The following is a 15,903-nucleotide window of genomic DNA, read 5'->3' as shown; positions in this document are numbered from 1 at the left end:
ATGAATAATACATAAAAGCTGAGTTTAAGTCGTAGAAAAAATTAGAGTAAAGCTTCACAATACGGTCTACAATCGCCCACCGTGCACCGTCAGTGGAGCCGAAAATATGTGACACCGCCTCAAGGGTTATTTATCCGACGTAACGTGTCAAGTTTTAATTTTTTTGCAATACGCATCAAACTATAAGCGAAAGCAGTGGTGGCAAAAGCCGAATCACTCGAATCAAAATTCAAAATATTGCGGAGTGCCTTCTTGAACTTACTGCACGAAGCGATATAGGGATTAAAAACGAATGATAAAAATATGTCTACAAGATGATTCAAAATTGGCGTCATTCATCTGGAGGTGTTTTCTGGCGCTGTTATGCAGAAAAAATAGTAAAATAAATTAATTGTTATTAAAAACTGAGAAATTTCCAAAAAACTATATCAGAAGTACGGCAGCAACGCTCTTCAAGGTAATGTGCCTAATTAACATTGCGCAAATACCTGTTGCTTCGACAATAAATAGACAAGGATAAACTGTAGATTCGTTGACTGCGGAACGTACTTTCGAAATGTCAACGTGCCCTCATAACCTCGAATTCTGCTGGAAGAAGAAGAAATAATCCATACAACACCAAACATTTGAATGGTTAACTGCAAACAAGCTAGTGCCTCTGTAATCTCCATATTATCCACTCTTACTAAGCAGCTTCTCGTATTCAGTTAATTAAATCCTGCTCCATTTGTATCTCCTTGTGCTGCGTGTATCGTACAAACGTGGTAGGAATGTAGCCCTTCCTCGGTATTTATTTGGTGCTTGGGAAAGTGTCAGTTATTGTGCTCTGAGTACTCTTGGAAGGCCCTGATTCGATTAGGTCCAATACTTGTTCCTCTGTGTCTGGAACCCGAAAATCGATTGTTGTCCACTATCGTCCTGGTACGACTCTCCTCGCCCTTTGTTGGCGTGAGTTCTATCAGCTTCTGCTATGTTGCTGTAGCATTTCCCCAGAACTAATCGCATATCCACAAATCCGTGAAAGGACATTCAAAGTAAGTCACAGTTTGACAAATTATTGTTATTATTGACAAGGGCTATCCACCTGTAACTATCTGTTAATTACAAAACCATCATTGCCGCTGTGACTTTTCATCAAAAAATTGTAGAAGAGAACTTTTTTGATATCAAAAAATTTCGTAATTTGAAGCAAAGATCGTAATTTTTCTTTTTGAATGCTTAAGTATTCCAATATGCTTAATTAAACATGGAACACTTTCAAAATAATGCTTAATAACAAAGTTGAAATTTGATCTTCAACTGTTAATATCTTCCAGAAATTTTCGAAAAAAGAATTTCAACATTTTTCTCGTACTCCCCGAGTGAGCCTCTATCACCCCTTAAAATAAATGACGTCAATTTTGAATCACCTTGTATATATAGACAAACCTTATCGATAAACCAAACCAAATCGATATTTTGCAGATAAAGCAAAGAAACTGAAACCATTCTCATCATGGTCAATGTACCCTTTGCTGATATCCAAATCTATTTCAATTTTGCGTTTCTCTGATGTTCATTGGCAGAAAGAAATCCAAAGCGTGTTCATAATACTATATACATATCATTGCTCTTGATTGTTCTATAAAAAAAATATATTTAACCCTTTACATCCCTCAAGTCGCCTCTGATTGCGAAAACTGTGGCTTCGACTAGTTAGTTGACTGTGGAAAAACCACCTCCAAGCAACCTAAGGGGAGAAGAACAACAAGCTCTTAGCTCAATGAAATTTTGTAGAAGCTTGTACAAAGAAATCATCAGAATCATCTCAAACATCGTTGTTCTGTAAGCTGACAAAGCAAGTAGCAATACTACTGTCATTATGAACAGAGAGGAATATGAGCAGACTATCCAAGGCCTACTAGATCCAGCTACTTACACAAAGCTCAAGAAAGACCCCACTCCGGTCAAGCTCAGAAACATCAACTGCCTGATAAACATATCGTCGTTTTCAAATCAGAAGCTTTTCCACCACGTTTGTATGGGTTACCCAAAATTCACAAGGAAGGGGTCCCATTTAAAACAAAGTAAACTTTTAATTAGCAAAATCAAGGATCTGAGACTGGAACGAACGGGCATGCTGGTCCGCCTCGATTTCGTGTCACTTTTTATACCCGTTCTCGTGGACGAATCTATACAACTAGTAGCGGAGCTATTTGAGGAGAGTACCACAAATCTCTTCAAAGCTTGTCTAAAAGACACGTACTTCCAGTGTAACGGAGACTTCTACTGACAAAAAGACGGAGTAGCAATGAGAAGCCCACTCAGCTTGATTGAAACAAAACCAACAGTTGGCTTTCCTGGATGTCTTGATGTGTAGGATAGGGAAACAATTGGACTTATACCCCCACAAGCTATCCAACCATTACGAGTCAAAAGCAAGGAATTATCAAGATTCTCATGGAACTCCCTCTGGCCCGTGCTTGTTCGATTTTGAATCGTCGTGACTATTCATGGTATGAGCCTTCGCCATGATTCTCTATCCTCTACGGTTCTCATTACTAGTGGCATTGACATATTTGTAAGGTCCTTGACTTGGTCTGTGAATCTTACAGGAGATACTTTCCTTGGTATCACAATCTTCTGCATCCCGTCCTTTCGCATCACGTGGCTGAAATATTTAAGTATGTGCCTCTTGATTGTTGGAAGAGCCTTGAATGATCCCGAATATTCAGTTCTTTGCGTATAGATACGTTTGTCCTATGGGCTGTCCATGGGATCCTCACCATCCTGCGGTAACATATCATTTGAAATGCTTCCATTCTCTTGCGACACGCTGCGTTTTCCAGATTTTAACTAGCTTAGCCAAAGATTCTTTTGCCATTCCTATCTTTCCCATCATTTCTGGTTTAGAGCTACCTTTATTTTTTTTTGCAGCAAGATAAATGACAGTGTCATTAGTTTCTATATCGTGGATGAGTCGAAGTGTGTCTACATCTATGGTGTATCGATTCAACCAGTTTAAATCTAAATAAGAATAATTCTAACATCATGGCACACTTTTTTCATTGTCTTGGTGAGTACAAAGCTTCGCATACGTTGGCATGCACTTATGCCTGATGGTGTGCACCACGGTGTATGGTGTACTTTTGACCAGGGTTTCTCTTGATGCCGACCTGGGAGACTTGGTCGTCTGTACATGCGTGTTATTCTCTGTCGAATCCTGGCTTATACTACTTTGTTTGCATTTGCGTGAGTAATAATACACACAAATGCATGATTACGCAGTATCTTGCAGAATTCTTGCACAATTCATGTATCATTTTTGGATCTGGAACGAAGGAAAGTTAATTCCACCATGTTAAAATTAATGAGAATATTATAATAATGCATTTAAAAATGCATGGAAAACGTAAAGAACGAAAAATCACTCAGATACGAGAAATTATTATTATTTTTAATACCACTAAGAGCGGAGCGAACGCTTTGGACCAACCACCTATTCCATTAATATAAACGAGCGTCGTCGACAATAATGTCTGTAGTCACATGTCTACATGTGACCGTCATGTATGTTCAAGTCTCAGATGGAAAGTCTGATCTGGTAAATCGGACTTTGAGTTATGAATTTCTTGAAATTGTTTATAATCGACTAAAAATAACTAGTGCAGCAGAGGTTTAAACAAAACCAGCAGTAAGTAGATGAACAATTTGTATGTATGCTGTGCTGCATGCAAAAAATTAATATGCTTAGAGAACCAAAAGGCAATCTGTTCAACTTGTGCCCCCTAATAAAATACATTTTCAAAATAGTAAACATTTTTGAAAAAAATATACACATCAGAATTGTAAACTTTATAAATAACAGTAAAATATTAAGTGAAAAACAATATGGATTTATTAAGAATATTGGAATTAAGGATGCATTAAGTCTTTTGTCCAGAACTATATTTGAAAACTTTGACCATACTGTACCTATTGCTATTGCATTTCTGGATTTAGCAAAAAATACTGCTTGATAAACTTTATTCATACGGTATAAGATGAAAGGGCATTGATTGAAGGGGAAAAACATTGACTACAAGCTACCTAACCAAAACAACACAAAAAGTAAAAACAGATTCACATGCAAGTGACTTTGTAAGAGTAAATACGAGTGTTCCTCAAGGAACTATAATCGGTCCATTGCTCTTTGTGCTCTATGTGAATGACTTGGTGACAGGCATGCCTGAAAACTCTGTCATATCCTATGCTGATGATACTGCTGTTATAGCAAGTGGGGAAACTGGTCAGTGGTTGAAAGCAAAATTAATGAATACTTGGAAGATGTCTCAATATAGCTTGCGCTAAATGAATTAGCATTGAGTATACAAATAACAGTGTATATAGCTTTTCGAAACTACAGTGATAGTGTACTCAAAAATTTTGATATTAGAATACATAACAAAACACTAAAAAGATTGAATGGAACAGAATATTTGGGAATAACTCGATACGAATATGAGATGGGATAGATGTCGAGAATCTCGTAAGTAGGACTAAATACCTGATTTTATTTTTAGTAAAATCTTCAAATTTATGGAAATTAGTACCTTAAAATTCATATAATATGCTTTATTTTACAGTGTGATTAATTATGGCGTAATTGTATGGGGTGGTGCGTATCAAAACAAACTGCAACTGCTGCAAAAGTTTCAAGCAAACATTGTAAAAATTATAAATAAAAACGCTTCTCAAAAAATAATTTCGCTGAACCTGAAGCAATCCTTCGCAAGTGAAAGGCTTCGAAAAATATTTTCAATAAATTGCCAAATGAACTGAAGATCATATGATATACAAAAAAGAACAAGTATAAAAAAATACAATATTGGCTTAGGAAAAATTAATAATACAAGCGCAACAATGGAAAAAGTTTGCTATGATGAGGTTAATGAACCGGTATACACTGCCCCTAATTGAGAATGGTTAGAATAGTTTTGATTTTGATTTCTAAGTTTTATTAGTTTACTCATTTTCGAATGTTATTTTTCATTTCGATCAGACCTACTAACAGATGCTCTGTAGAATATCAGTTTCGTCGAGTGTATATTGATGTAACGATAAATTTAAAAAATATACTTTTGAAATTTGTCTTGTGTTTAATATAATTTATGATGAACTGTTGTACCCCATGAAGCAGATGAAGTTGAAGAATCTCAATTTTAATTTATCCAAGGTTAGAAGACTATTTTAATGTTACAACAGTTGGAAGTGCATTTGCGTTTGGCGCCGTATTATCTCACGGTCCATAAAGATCTACCTGTGGCTTTCGCTTCATGAACGTTGTGGGGCGAAGAAATTAAATCCTCGGCAATTGAATGAGAACTTCAAGCAGTCGTATAGGCAGATAAATAAATTCGTCCTTATTTGCTTGGAACAGATTTTACTTTCATCACTGATCACCGACCGCTTACGCTGCCTTCAGTGGGCGCCTGGAAGCCTATTGGCTAGCTGGCGTTTGAAGATCAGAAAAATCTCATATTTTATACATGTGGTAAAACACAAAAAAATTGGGCTTTGTCAAAAATTAAAGTTCATTAGTTTCAATAATGTGGCGAATTATGAAAGAAAATATCCACATGAATGATTGAAAGACTTCTTCAGAAATGTTCGTTTCTGAATTTATTAACGAGTCGCCGAGTGGCTGCGCAACAAGACGATTGTGTCGTTTATAATTTTCACAATGCAAGCGGTACAAAAATTTGGGATAATTTCTGGCAAACAAGTTTAAAAGCAAATTTCAAAAAAAAATTATTCGCATTTATTATCAAGCTGCCGCGTTCCTGCCCACCAGGGTAGACAGTCATATTGTAATAATTTTACGACTTCTTCTGCTAAATTATCTGAAATCCGGTGAATTTCGCTCTCAGGCGTATTTTTCGAGTTTTTCAAGTGGTTTCAAACTTTTGGCACACCCGCTAACAATTGCATATAAAACTCTGCTCTTTGGTTGACAAAATAAACAGAACCATTTTGTAATAATACTTCCACCCCTGAGGCAAAGAGAAAGCAATTTTCCTGATGGCTGTCTAACTTGATTTGAACGTGATCGCAGTTCTTCGATATTCTCTATCAACTGCAAACAACGCGAGATATAAAAGTTGTTCAATTCAATTGATAATCTCTCAAGTCCCTTCACATACAATTAACTAGCGTAACTAAATGTTTCTGATTAGACGTAGTGACAACGTTTTTCCGTGTGGGTCAGCGTTTAGACACGGTTTAAGTGGCACCTGCCCATTTCTTTCCACTAAATTGGTATTCAACTCGGATAATGCGTTTCATTGTATGACTTTGAACTGGTTAAACACCTTTGAATTAACCTAAATGATGCACGCTAGATCCGTCGTCCCAATTGGAAATTCGAAGCAAAAGTTAGTTTGGCGACATTTTGTCAAGCAAAGCACACATTTGAATTAACAAAGCTGTAGAAATGCGAAACTTGAAAATTGTTTTCTCGTGATCACTCTAGTAATGAAAATGTTATCCTTAAGTTTCCAAATTCAGTATTTTTTATGGATGGTGAGTATTTAACGTAACCACTAAAATAACAGTGTTCCAGACGTGTAATATAGAACCGCAGTTATAGGAAGCCGATTTAACCGCTTATTTTTAGAGCAATCGATCCACTAAGCATTGGTCAACGGAAAATATGTTAGTTGTGTTACAAGCAAAAAATGGACTTAGTAAAAAGCTTCCGCAAAAAATATTCTTAAATGTTACTTCGTTTCTTTTAAATAGCTTTTGATTCATTTACGCATTCAAATCGTATATTTTATATAATCCATTCTATTTTATTTTAGTATAATACACCTAAATAATAAATAAAAAAAATTAAAATTTTTTGAAATTTTTTTATTAAATCAAAAAAGCAAATCCACGTTCCTGTTAACGATCAATGCTTCTAAACTTTTAATTATAAAGACAATGGCTTGTGTCTTGAATCACCGAAATCTCAATTTGAAATAATCACAGAGATGAAAGAGTTGTGAAGACCGAAGTATTTCTCCTGGTGATTTAAATCGCATCTCAAAGATATTTCAGTATAACTCATTTGAAATTGTCATTCTCTTCACATTCGCTTGTTTTTAATTTGCGATCTAGAATCCTTTATATTTTTGGATGTATAATTAATAATTTCCAGGGACATGACGCAGCCACAAAGTGAAATCTCGGTCACTTTGGCTTTTACTAGGCTGGTGGGTTCCTTTTTCTTTCAGGGAAAATTGTTGTTTTCCGTTATAGTAAGCAATCTCAGCTTCTTGTAATTGATTTTTGTATGTGCACATTTTAGCTATTTCAAAAAGGCGGAACCCAATGATGAAGGTACATGTTTCTTTTGTATGCATGAATCTGGGTCGTAGTTCGATGTGCTTTTGATTCTGGTCCGTGTGTTCATTTAGGAGAAGGTTGGTTGACGAAGGAATATTAATTGATTCATTTATTTCTTCTATAGAAGGAAGATGATGTGCTTCAACTGAATAAGAATTGCAAATATTTTAGCTTAATTAAAAAGTGTAATAGTAAACTGTAAAAAGCGAGTGTGCATATAGAACGAGATTTTTTTGTGCTCTCTGTTGTGGGTTAAAGTTGACTTGGGAAGTTAAAGGTCGTATTTGCCACGGACTTTCTTTTATTACTATTATGCTGTTATTGGAGACATCGGTAATTAGAATAGTGAAAAGAAAAAATATTGGAAACCCCAGAAATTTTCTATTTGAGTTAATTTTTCCTCACTTAAACTAGTCGATTTCCGTCGAATCGGTGTTGCCCAACAACCAATCGCTTCAATTTAATAACCGAAAAAATCCTGGAAATTCCCAGAAATTCCCTATTAAAGTGCGTTTCTCCTCGCTTAAAACAGCGCATTTTCTCTTTCGAGTGATATTATGAGCCGAATTGTGAGATTTTTGGGTTTTTCTGGTAAAATTTTTCAAAAATTCGTGTTTTTCGACTGTCAATCGCCTCGCCTTAGTAACTGAAAAAATCCTCAAAACTACCAAAAATTTTCCGTTTATGTGGGTTTTTCCCCACCTAAAACCGCGGACTTTTCCGTTCGAGTTATAATGTGGGCCGATTGATAAATTTTGGGTTTTTCCAAGGCAAATTTTTGAAAAATCCGTGTGGTTTAACGACCAAAAAATCCTGAAAACTCCTAGGAATTTGCTATTAGAGTGAGGTTTTCCTCATTTAAAGCCAAAGATTTTCGCGTTCCAGTGATATTCTGGACAGGCTCGAGATAATATTCGTTTTTCCTTGACAATTTTTTTAAAAACTCGTCTATCTATACCAACGGCCAATCGCTTCCCCTTAGTACCTAACGGTCAATGTTGGAAACCACCAGAAATTTCCTAATCAAGTAAGTTTTCTCTCACTTAAAGCAGCCGCTCAATCGCTTCATTGTAGGATCCGAATAAAAACTGGAAATTCCCAGAAATTTGCTATTAAAGTCCGTTTTTCCATACTTTATGCAGCGCAGTTTTTTTTCGAGTGATATTATGAGTCGCATTTTGGGATTTTTGGCTTCGGAGTTTTTCCTAACTTAAAGCAGCCGATGTTTGCATTTGAGTCGAGTGATGTTATGGACCGCATTCAGGAATATTTGGTTTTTTCTTGGCAAATTTTAAAAAAATCCGTGTTGTCCAACGACCAATCGCTTCGATTTACTATCCGAAAAATACTGAAAATTTCTAGAAATTTCCTATTAAAATGCATTTTTCCACATTTAAAGCTGCGCATTTTCTCTCTAGAGAGAAATTATGGGCCGGATTGATACATTTTTGGTTTTTTTCTTGGCTAATTTTTGAAAAGTCCGTGTTGTCCAACGACCAATCGTTTCGATTTAGTATCGGAAAAAATCCTAAATACTCTCAGAAACTTTTCTTTTTCGCCGAAGCTTTTCTTTTTCGTGTGATGCTCTGGGCGGGCTTAAGAAATTTTTGATTTTTAATTGACAATTTTTTCTTAATCCGTCTATCTATACTAACGGCCAATCGCTTCTCTTTAGCAACTGAAAAAATCCTGGAAACCCCCAGCGTTTCCCCATTAAGTTAGTTTTTCCTCACTTAAACCAGCCGATTTTTTATTTCGTTTTTCGTTCGAATTTTTCATTTTTGTTGGAGAATTTTTGAAAAATTGGTCTTGCCCAACGACGAATGGCTTCGAATGAGTATACGAAAAAATCCTGGAAATTCCCAGAAATTTCCAATTAAAGTGCATATTTTCCACTCTTAAAACAGTGCATTTTCTCTATCGAGTCAAGTTATGATCCGGATTATGGGATTTTTGGCTTTTGCTTGTAAAATGTTTGAAAAATTTGTATTTTCCAACGGCCAATCGCCTCACTGAATAGCAACTGAAAACTGCCAGAAATTTCCTATTCAGGTAAGTTTCTCCTAACTTAGAGCAGCCGATTTTCTCTTTCGACTTATGTTATGGGCCACATCTAGGAATTTTTTGTGTTTCCTTGGCAAATTTTTGAAAAATTGATGTTGCCCAACGACCAATCGCTTCGATTGAGTATACCTAAATATTCCTGGAAATTCCCAGAAATTTCCTAATAAAATTTGTTTTCCCGTACTTAACGCAGCATATTTTGCCTTTCGAGTTATAGTATTAATCGGATTATAAGATTTTAGGATTTTTCTTGTATAATTTTTGAAAAATTTGTGTTTTCTTATGACCAATCGCCTCCCCTTAGTGACTGAAAAAATACTGGAAACTGAAAATTTTGTATTAAAGTGGGTCTCTCCTCACTTAACGCCGCAGACTTGTTTTTTCGAGATATATTCTGGGTCGGATTGAGAAATTTTTGGTGTTTCCTTGGCGAATTTTTCGAATCGAAACGACCAAACGCTTTGATTTAGGATTTGAAAAAATTCTTAAATCTCCCAGAAATTTCCCACTAAAGTCCGTTTTTCCACTCTTTAAGCAGCGCATTTGCTATTTCTAAGCATGATATGAACCGGATTATGGGATGTTTGTCTTTTTCTTTAATCAACAACCAATCGCTTCGATTTAATCGTCGAAAAAATCCTGGAAATTTACAGAAATTTCCTATTAAAGTACGTTTTTCCGAACGTAAAGCAGTGCATTTTTCCTTTCGATTAATAATATTATCCGGATTATGGGATTTTTGATTATGGAACTTTTCTTGAAAAATTTTATTCTCCAATCGCCAAGCGCATCTTCTTAGTAACAGAGAAAATAATGGAAATTTCCAAAATTTTCCTATTAATGTGGGGTTTTCCCTTCAAGCCGGGGACTGTCTCTTTCGAGTTACATACAGGGCCGGATTGAGAAATTATTGGGTTTTCCTTGGTGTAATTTTGAAAAATCCGTGTCTTCCAACGACCAATCGCTCAGATTTATTATGTGAAAAAATCCTGAAAACTCCTATAAATTTCACATTAAAGTGAGGTATGCCTCATTTAAAGCCGCAGGTTTTCTCTTTTAAATGAAATTTTTTGTTCTTTCTTGATAATTTTTATTTAAGTCTGTCTATCTAACCAAAGGCCAATCGCTTCTCCTTAGTAGCTGAAAATATCCTGAATACTCCCCGACATTTCCTAATCAAGTGATTTTTGGTCGGAAATTGCCCCATTAGGATAAAGCTTTTGCGGCATCTTGAAAAAAACTTGGAAAATTTTGGAAAATTTTCATTCAAGCGTTATTGACGCTTTAATAAAATAAAAATTTAACACCCTAATAAAAGTGCAAGAAGACATTGAAATTATAAACATTGAAACGCTGAACTTCTAAACGACTTTTCGAAATTTAGCAATTTTAAGCTTTTTTTGAAGAAAAATTTAAATGCGTTTCTCTGTTTAACCAAGTAGAAACCGATAGTCTGAAACAACATTGCAAACGAGCGCAATTAGTAGCAGTAAGTGTAAAAATTATTCTTTTTGTTATAACTCTGCAGCGAAGCAAGATAACGAGCTGCGGCACACACGTTTTTTTAACAAATTCAATTTCCAATTCGACTGTGGTGTCATAGTTTTCCGGTACCCTTTACGTTCTCAAGTAAAAACTGTAAAAACTGTTTTTGTTGAAAATAGCGCAGTCTAGCAGTATTTTCAAGATCTATTGGGTTCTGTTCTACGACAATGAAAAGTGTGTACATTTCCCTTCCAAACAAGCTTAAAATCGTTAAAATCGAGAAAGTATTTTAAAAACTGCGATTTAAATGTTTTCACTTTTTGTGGTAGGTAAATGAGCTTTGAGCCAAAATCTTGCAAAATAGTGCAGATTATCACATCCATCCAGCTTTATGGATGCGCCACGAAAATATACTTATTCAATGAATACTTTCTAAATTATTGATTAAAATCGCTCAGCTTTCAGCTTTACTTCTATGTTATACAACTGTTGATTAAATTTCACATAATACTATTCGTATTGATTTACCTGACTAGATGTAAGCACAGAATCCAGTCTCCCTATTTCACATCGTTCGCGAGCGAAACCGAAAATCGTCTCCACGGTCGATACACAGCGCAAATAATTGTCCAAAATCCCATCTGCAGCACAAAAGCCGGGTGACTTCCGATATATTTTTAAGGAACGAATAAAATGCCCAAAAGCCACTAAACAGTCTACAAATAACCCAGACAGTCTAGGGTGCAACGTCCAATGCGAACAAGGCATGCGTTCTTTCGATAGCCCCAGATGTGCAGATGCAAAGAAAGAACTACCCCTTGCGCTACAGGGTCGTATTTCTCTTTCCCAGCTGATTTATTGAACAATTTTTATTTCGGAAAACAGAAATTGGATTTAAATAATATAACGAAAATTCTTAAAAATGTGAGTCTTGAAAAAGTTGTCTATATTGGGGAAACATTAACTGTAGCTAGACATTTATTTCCCGTTGAAGAGCTTCTTTTGAGGAGAGATTCATTCAATTGTTTGAATTGTCCAAGCTTCCAATGAAAACGAAAATACTAACTTTCTATACAGGGTGTCTCCAAAAATGTGGGCATGTTTTCGGATTATCCGCAAAGTCCTACGTAACCTATATAAAAAGCTAGGAAATAGATCCTTAAATAGACCCGTTAAAAATAGGTTTTTGTTAATTAATTCAATTTTTATCGGTTTTATCATCAATAAAAAGGTCGTCAAGGATGTTGTTCAGATCACCAGTGTTAGCATAAGAGTTACTGAAGAGTGAAGAGGAACTGGAAGAGTTTTACAACGACGTAATTAAAGCGTATAAAGAGACACCATCAAAATTGAACATTCTAATTGGAGATTTAAATGCGAAACTGGAACAACGATACGAAGGTCACGAAACAGCTTTTGGACTGCATGGCTTCGGCAAGAAAAATGATGGAGGCACAATGCTCTTGGAATTTTTGTTAGAGCATAACATGTACGCAATGAACTCCATTTCGAAGAAGTCCCCCAAAAGAAAATGGACATGGATGAGCTCCGACGGTGCAACCAGAAACGAGATTGACTACATAATTACGGACAGAAAAGGTATCATCAGGGACGTTTCGGTCCTCAACAGCTTTTCAGTGGGAAGTGACCACAGGCTAGTAAGAGCCAAGGTGTTCATAAACATAAAAAATGAGCGGCGCAAATTATTGTCCAAAACTACCAACACAAAATGGACCGAGATAAGAGATACGGACGCATAGCAGAAACATATTAGGAGAGACCTGCTGGATGGAGACATAACAGGCAAACACGATATAAATAGAGTAAACGGAATATTAATCCATGCACTAAAGAAGACCCAACAACACTGCAACAAGAGGACAAGCCCAGAAAATCGCCGCATAGACACCAAAAACCTAATAAAAAGACGGCGACAAATAAGAGGAGAACAAAAACATAAATCCGAACAAATTAAGAGAACTCAACAAAACTATTTCCTCAGCAATCAGAAAAGACCTTTGACAAAACAAAACCAGAGAAATCAGGCAGTGATTGAAACAAATATCTGAGGTCTGAAAGAAGAGTCTGAAGGTACTAAGGAAAATTCTCAGCACAGGCTCAAAGGATATAACGATGTTGAGAAATACCAAGGGCAGAGCCACTATGAATAAAGAGGAAATACTACGGGTTCTGGAGGAGTTCTATGGGGAGCTCTATAGACCCCCTACACATCGCGTTATAACCATTCCATATGTGCAAAGCGAAGGCTCCGAAGACATTGCAGATATAACAACATCTGAGATTGATAATGCTCTACGACAAATGAAGGACAACAGAGCATCAAGAGGCAACGGAGTAATGATAGAGGCTGTTAAGGCAGGCGGAAGATGTGTCCTACAGGTTCTTAGCAGACTATTCACAAAATGCCTGCTTAAAGGAATAACCCGGGAGCCATGTCACAATGCTGTTATCACCGTTCTACACAAAAAAGGCGGCAGGACTGGGCTTTGGAACAAATGATTATCTTCTGGTAATAAAAGTATTGATCGAAAAAATCATAGAGCACCATAAACCCCTGATCCAAATATTCGTGGACTACCGGAAGACATTTGATTCCATCCATCAGGACAAAATACTGAGAGGCTTTGCAGAATCGACCACAGATATATCTCACTGACAAAACATATATATGAAACAGCCACAGCTAACGACAGAGCAAATGACGACATAAACAGATTCCAAATAAGAACATGAGTGGGACAAGAAGACACGATCTCGCCAAAGCTTTTTACGACCCTTCTGGAGTCCGTGTGCAGACAGACTTTCCGTATAACATTCCACACTTTCCGTATAACATTCCGGACCCATGAGAAATGAGGATGGCGGAAAATCCCCAAAACGTTTAAAAGTGTCAATAATTGTTAATTCGAAATAAATGACAGTAGAACTACAGTCAGGAAAACTTACATGACTTCAAAGGATTGCCGGAGAAGAACATTGCTGAAAAGAACGTAACGAGAAGATTAGGAAAACCTGAGGAGTGCAGGATAAGAATCGCTGGCTACTGGATAGGAAAAATGAATGGAACCAACAGACCAACCGGATGGACACCGCAAGATCGTAAAGTAGTAAGAATCGTAAAAGTAGCACGCGACAAATCATTCTTAAGTCACAAAGGCATAGGCAGACCAGGAAAAGATGGACTGACAATTGTACACCAGGACAGGCTGGTAACGAAATTGGAACATGTGACCCGTCTAAAATAGAAATGGAAGAAGATAAAGGAGTAGATTAGGCGAAAGCATAAAGGAGGAAAGAAAGAAGCTGATAGAGAGAAAGGCATTCTCCCAACCGCATTGATAAAAAATCACAAAATGAGCCCTTCCCGTTGCAGAAAGAAAGGCGATGACGCACTGGACTAAAAAAATCGTTATCCAAGTAGCATTTTTCAATAACACTTTAATTGCCATTTGTTTGCTCAGAAATGTCTGCTATTAAAACATATGAAATATTCAATATTAAAAATAATATATATTAGGTACAAAATATTTGGTATTAAATAAATCAAACAAAGGTGCATTTCTACTCTCATCCTTAAACTAAGGTATCCAACATTTCTTTGGTATGGTAACCGTTATACAAAAAAGGTTCTTGTCTAGTGCGTTTTTGGCTGTTGCTGTAAAGCAATGCTTGTAACATCTCGTGCTCTTGATCTTGACTGGTCAGCTCTTGGTGAAGAAGCGCCAGATGTTGACGACGGGTGTCAAGCACTTCCAGGATTTCTTCCAAAACAATCTCGTTGTGTTGCATCTCACATGCGCTTTTCGTCATTTGCGTTGTCAGTTGCGAAAGTTCTGTGTTGACTTCCACATTAATTTCTTGCTGTTCGGTTGCTTTGTTTCTATCGTACTTTTTTATATAGCTGTCCAACTTGTTGATGTGTTCTTCCTCTTGAAGCAGGCTTTTGTTGATCTTCAGTATACTCTCAAGCAGCTTCACATGGGCTTTTATGGCGGATTCACTCACATTTGAAATATTATCATCATCTTTCAGATGATCAATAAATTCTTCAGATGATGGCGAAAATCTGTCACTAGTAGCCTACAAGTTAATACATTAGATAGGTTTTCACTCAAATCAAGCAGTCCGCATTACCTCAACATTTTTACACTCTTTGATTTTTGTGTTATTGGACTTCTCACTATCCCCTTCAGTCATCACACCGCTATCACTATTCTTGTCCAGCCCTATATGATCAATGTCTGGATTCACAGCTTCGGAAAGTCCTTTTAAATATGTTTCTAGTAGATAATTGCTGCCATGTTTTCGGACTCTGGCTCGGTGCGTTTTGTCTTCCAAGAAGCCTATTTGGTGCTCGCTGTGCCTGCGAAAAACATTAAAATATAATAAAAAAATAAAAGATATAAAATAAAAAAAGTAGTCAACTTTATTTCGAAATCTTCTTAAGTGGTTTATCTTTGGTTTTGGGTATAAACACAATTATATGAAAAGTTACGTATACTACAGGGTGGCGCACCGAAATGTATCCAGAAAGATTTGGTGCTAGTTTGTGATTAACTCTTTAACTTTGCCTTAATTGCAGCAGCTAAGCGTAAGTGATGACATTGTTCTGATCTTCAACAATCCAAATGGCATAAGAATAATGGTAGAAGAACTCCAAGAAGCCTGTTCGGCTGTCGGAACAGAGCGACTGGAGTGGTTCCAGGAAGATAGCGGACGACAATCGATGTTCGGGTTCCAGGCACAGAGGAACACGTATTGGGCATAACCGAATCAGGGCCTTCCAGGGGCACTCAAAGCACAATAACTGATACTTTCCCAAGCACCAAGTAAATACCGAGCAAGGGCTACGTTCCTATCATGTTTGTGCGATACACAAAGCACAAGGAGATACAAATAGAGCAGGAGTTAATTAACTGAATACGAGAAGCTGCTTGATAAGAGTGGATAATAAGGAGATTACACAGGCACTAGCTTGTTTGG

The 15,903-nt window shown here is 36.6% G+C and overlaps 1 protein-coding gene across 2 annotated transcripts in view; it reads right to left on the bottom strand.

The window, feature by feature from the left end:
- Positions 1 to 14,341: 14,341 nt before the first annotated feature.
- LOC109541359 (ras association domain-containing protein 10) overlaps positions 14,342 to 15,903 on the bottom strand; it is a 49,962-nt gene continuing 48,400 nt past the window's right edge. For both annotated transcript variants that reach the window (XM_048669585.1, XM_048669587.1), the window contains 2 exons: positions 15,055 to 15,283; positions 14,342 to 15,000 (listed from right to left, as the gene is read on the bottom strand). In XM_048669585.1, the coding sequence (XP_048525542.1) occupies positions 14,494 to 15,000; positions 15,055 to 15,283 (736 nt within the window). In that variant the 3' untranslated portion in view covers positions 14,342 to 14,493. The remainder of the gene's footprint in view (positions 15,001 to 15,054; positions 15,284 to 15,903) is intronic.

Source organism: Dendroctonus ponderosae, unplaced genomic scaffold (genome assembly GCF_020466585.1).
Source record: "Dendroctonus ponderosae isolate FM_Combo_2020 unplaced genomic scaffold, Dpon_F_20191213v2 Dpon_F_20191213_1, whole genome shotgun sequence".
NCBI lineage: Eukaryota > Metazoa > Arthropoda > Insecta > Coleoptera > Curculionidae > Dendroctonus > Dendroctonus ponderosae.
Note: the sequence above shows the minus strand (reverse complement) of the source record. Positions and strands in the feature narration are given on the sequence as shown.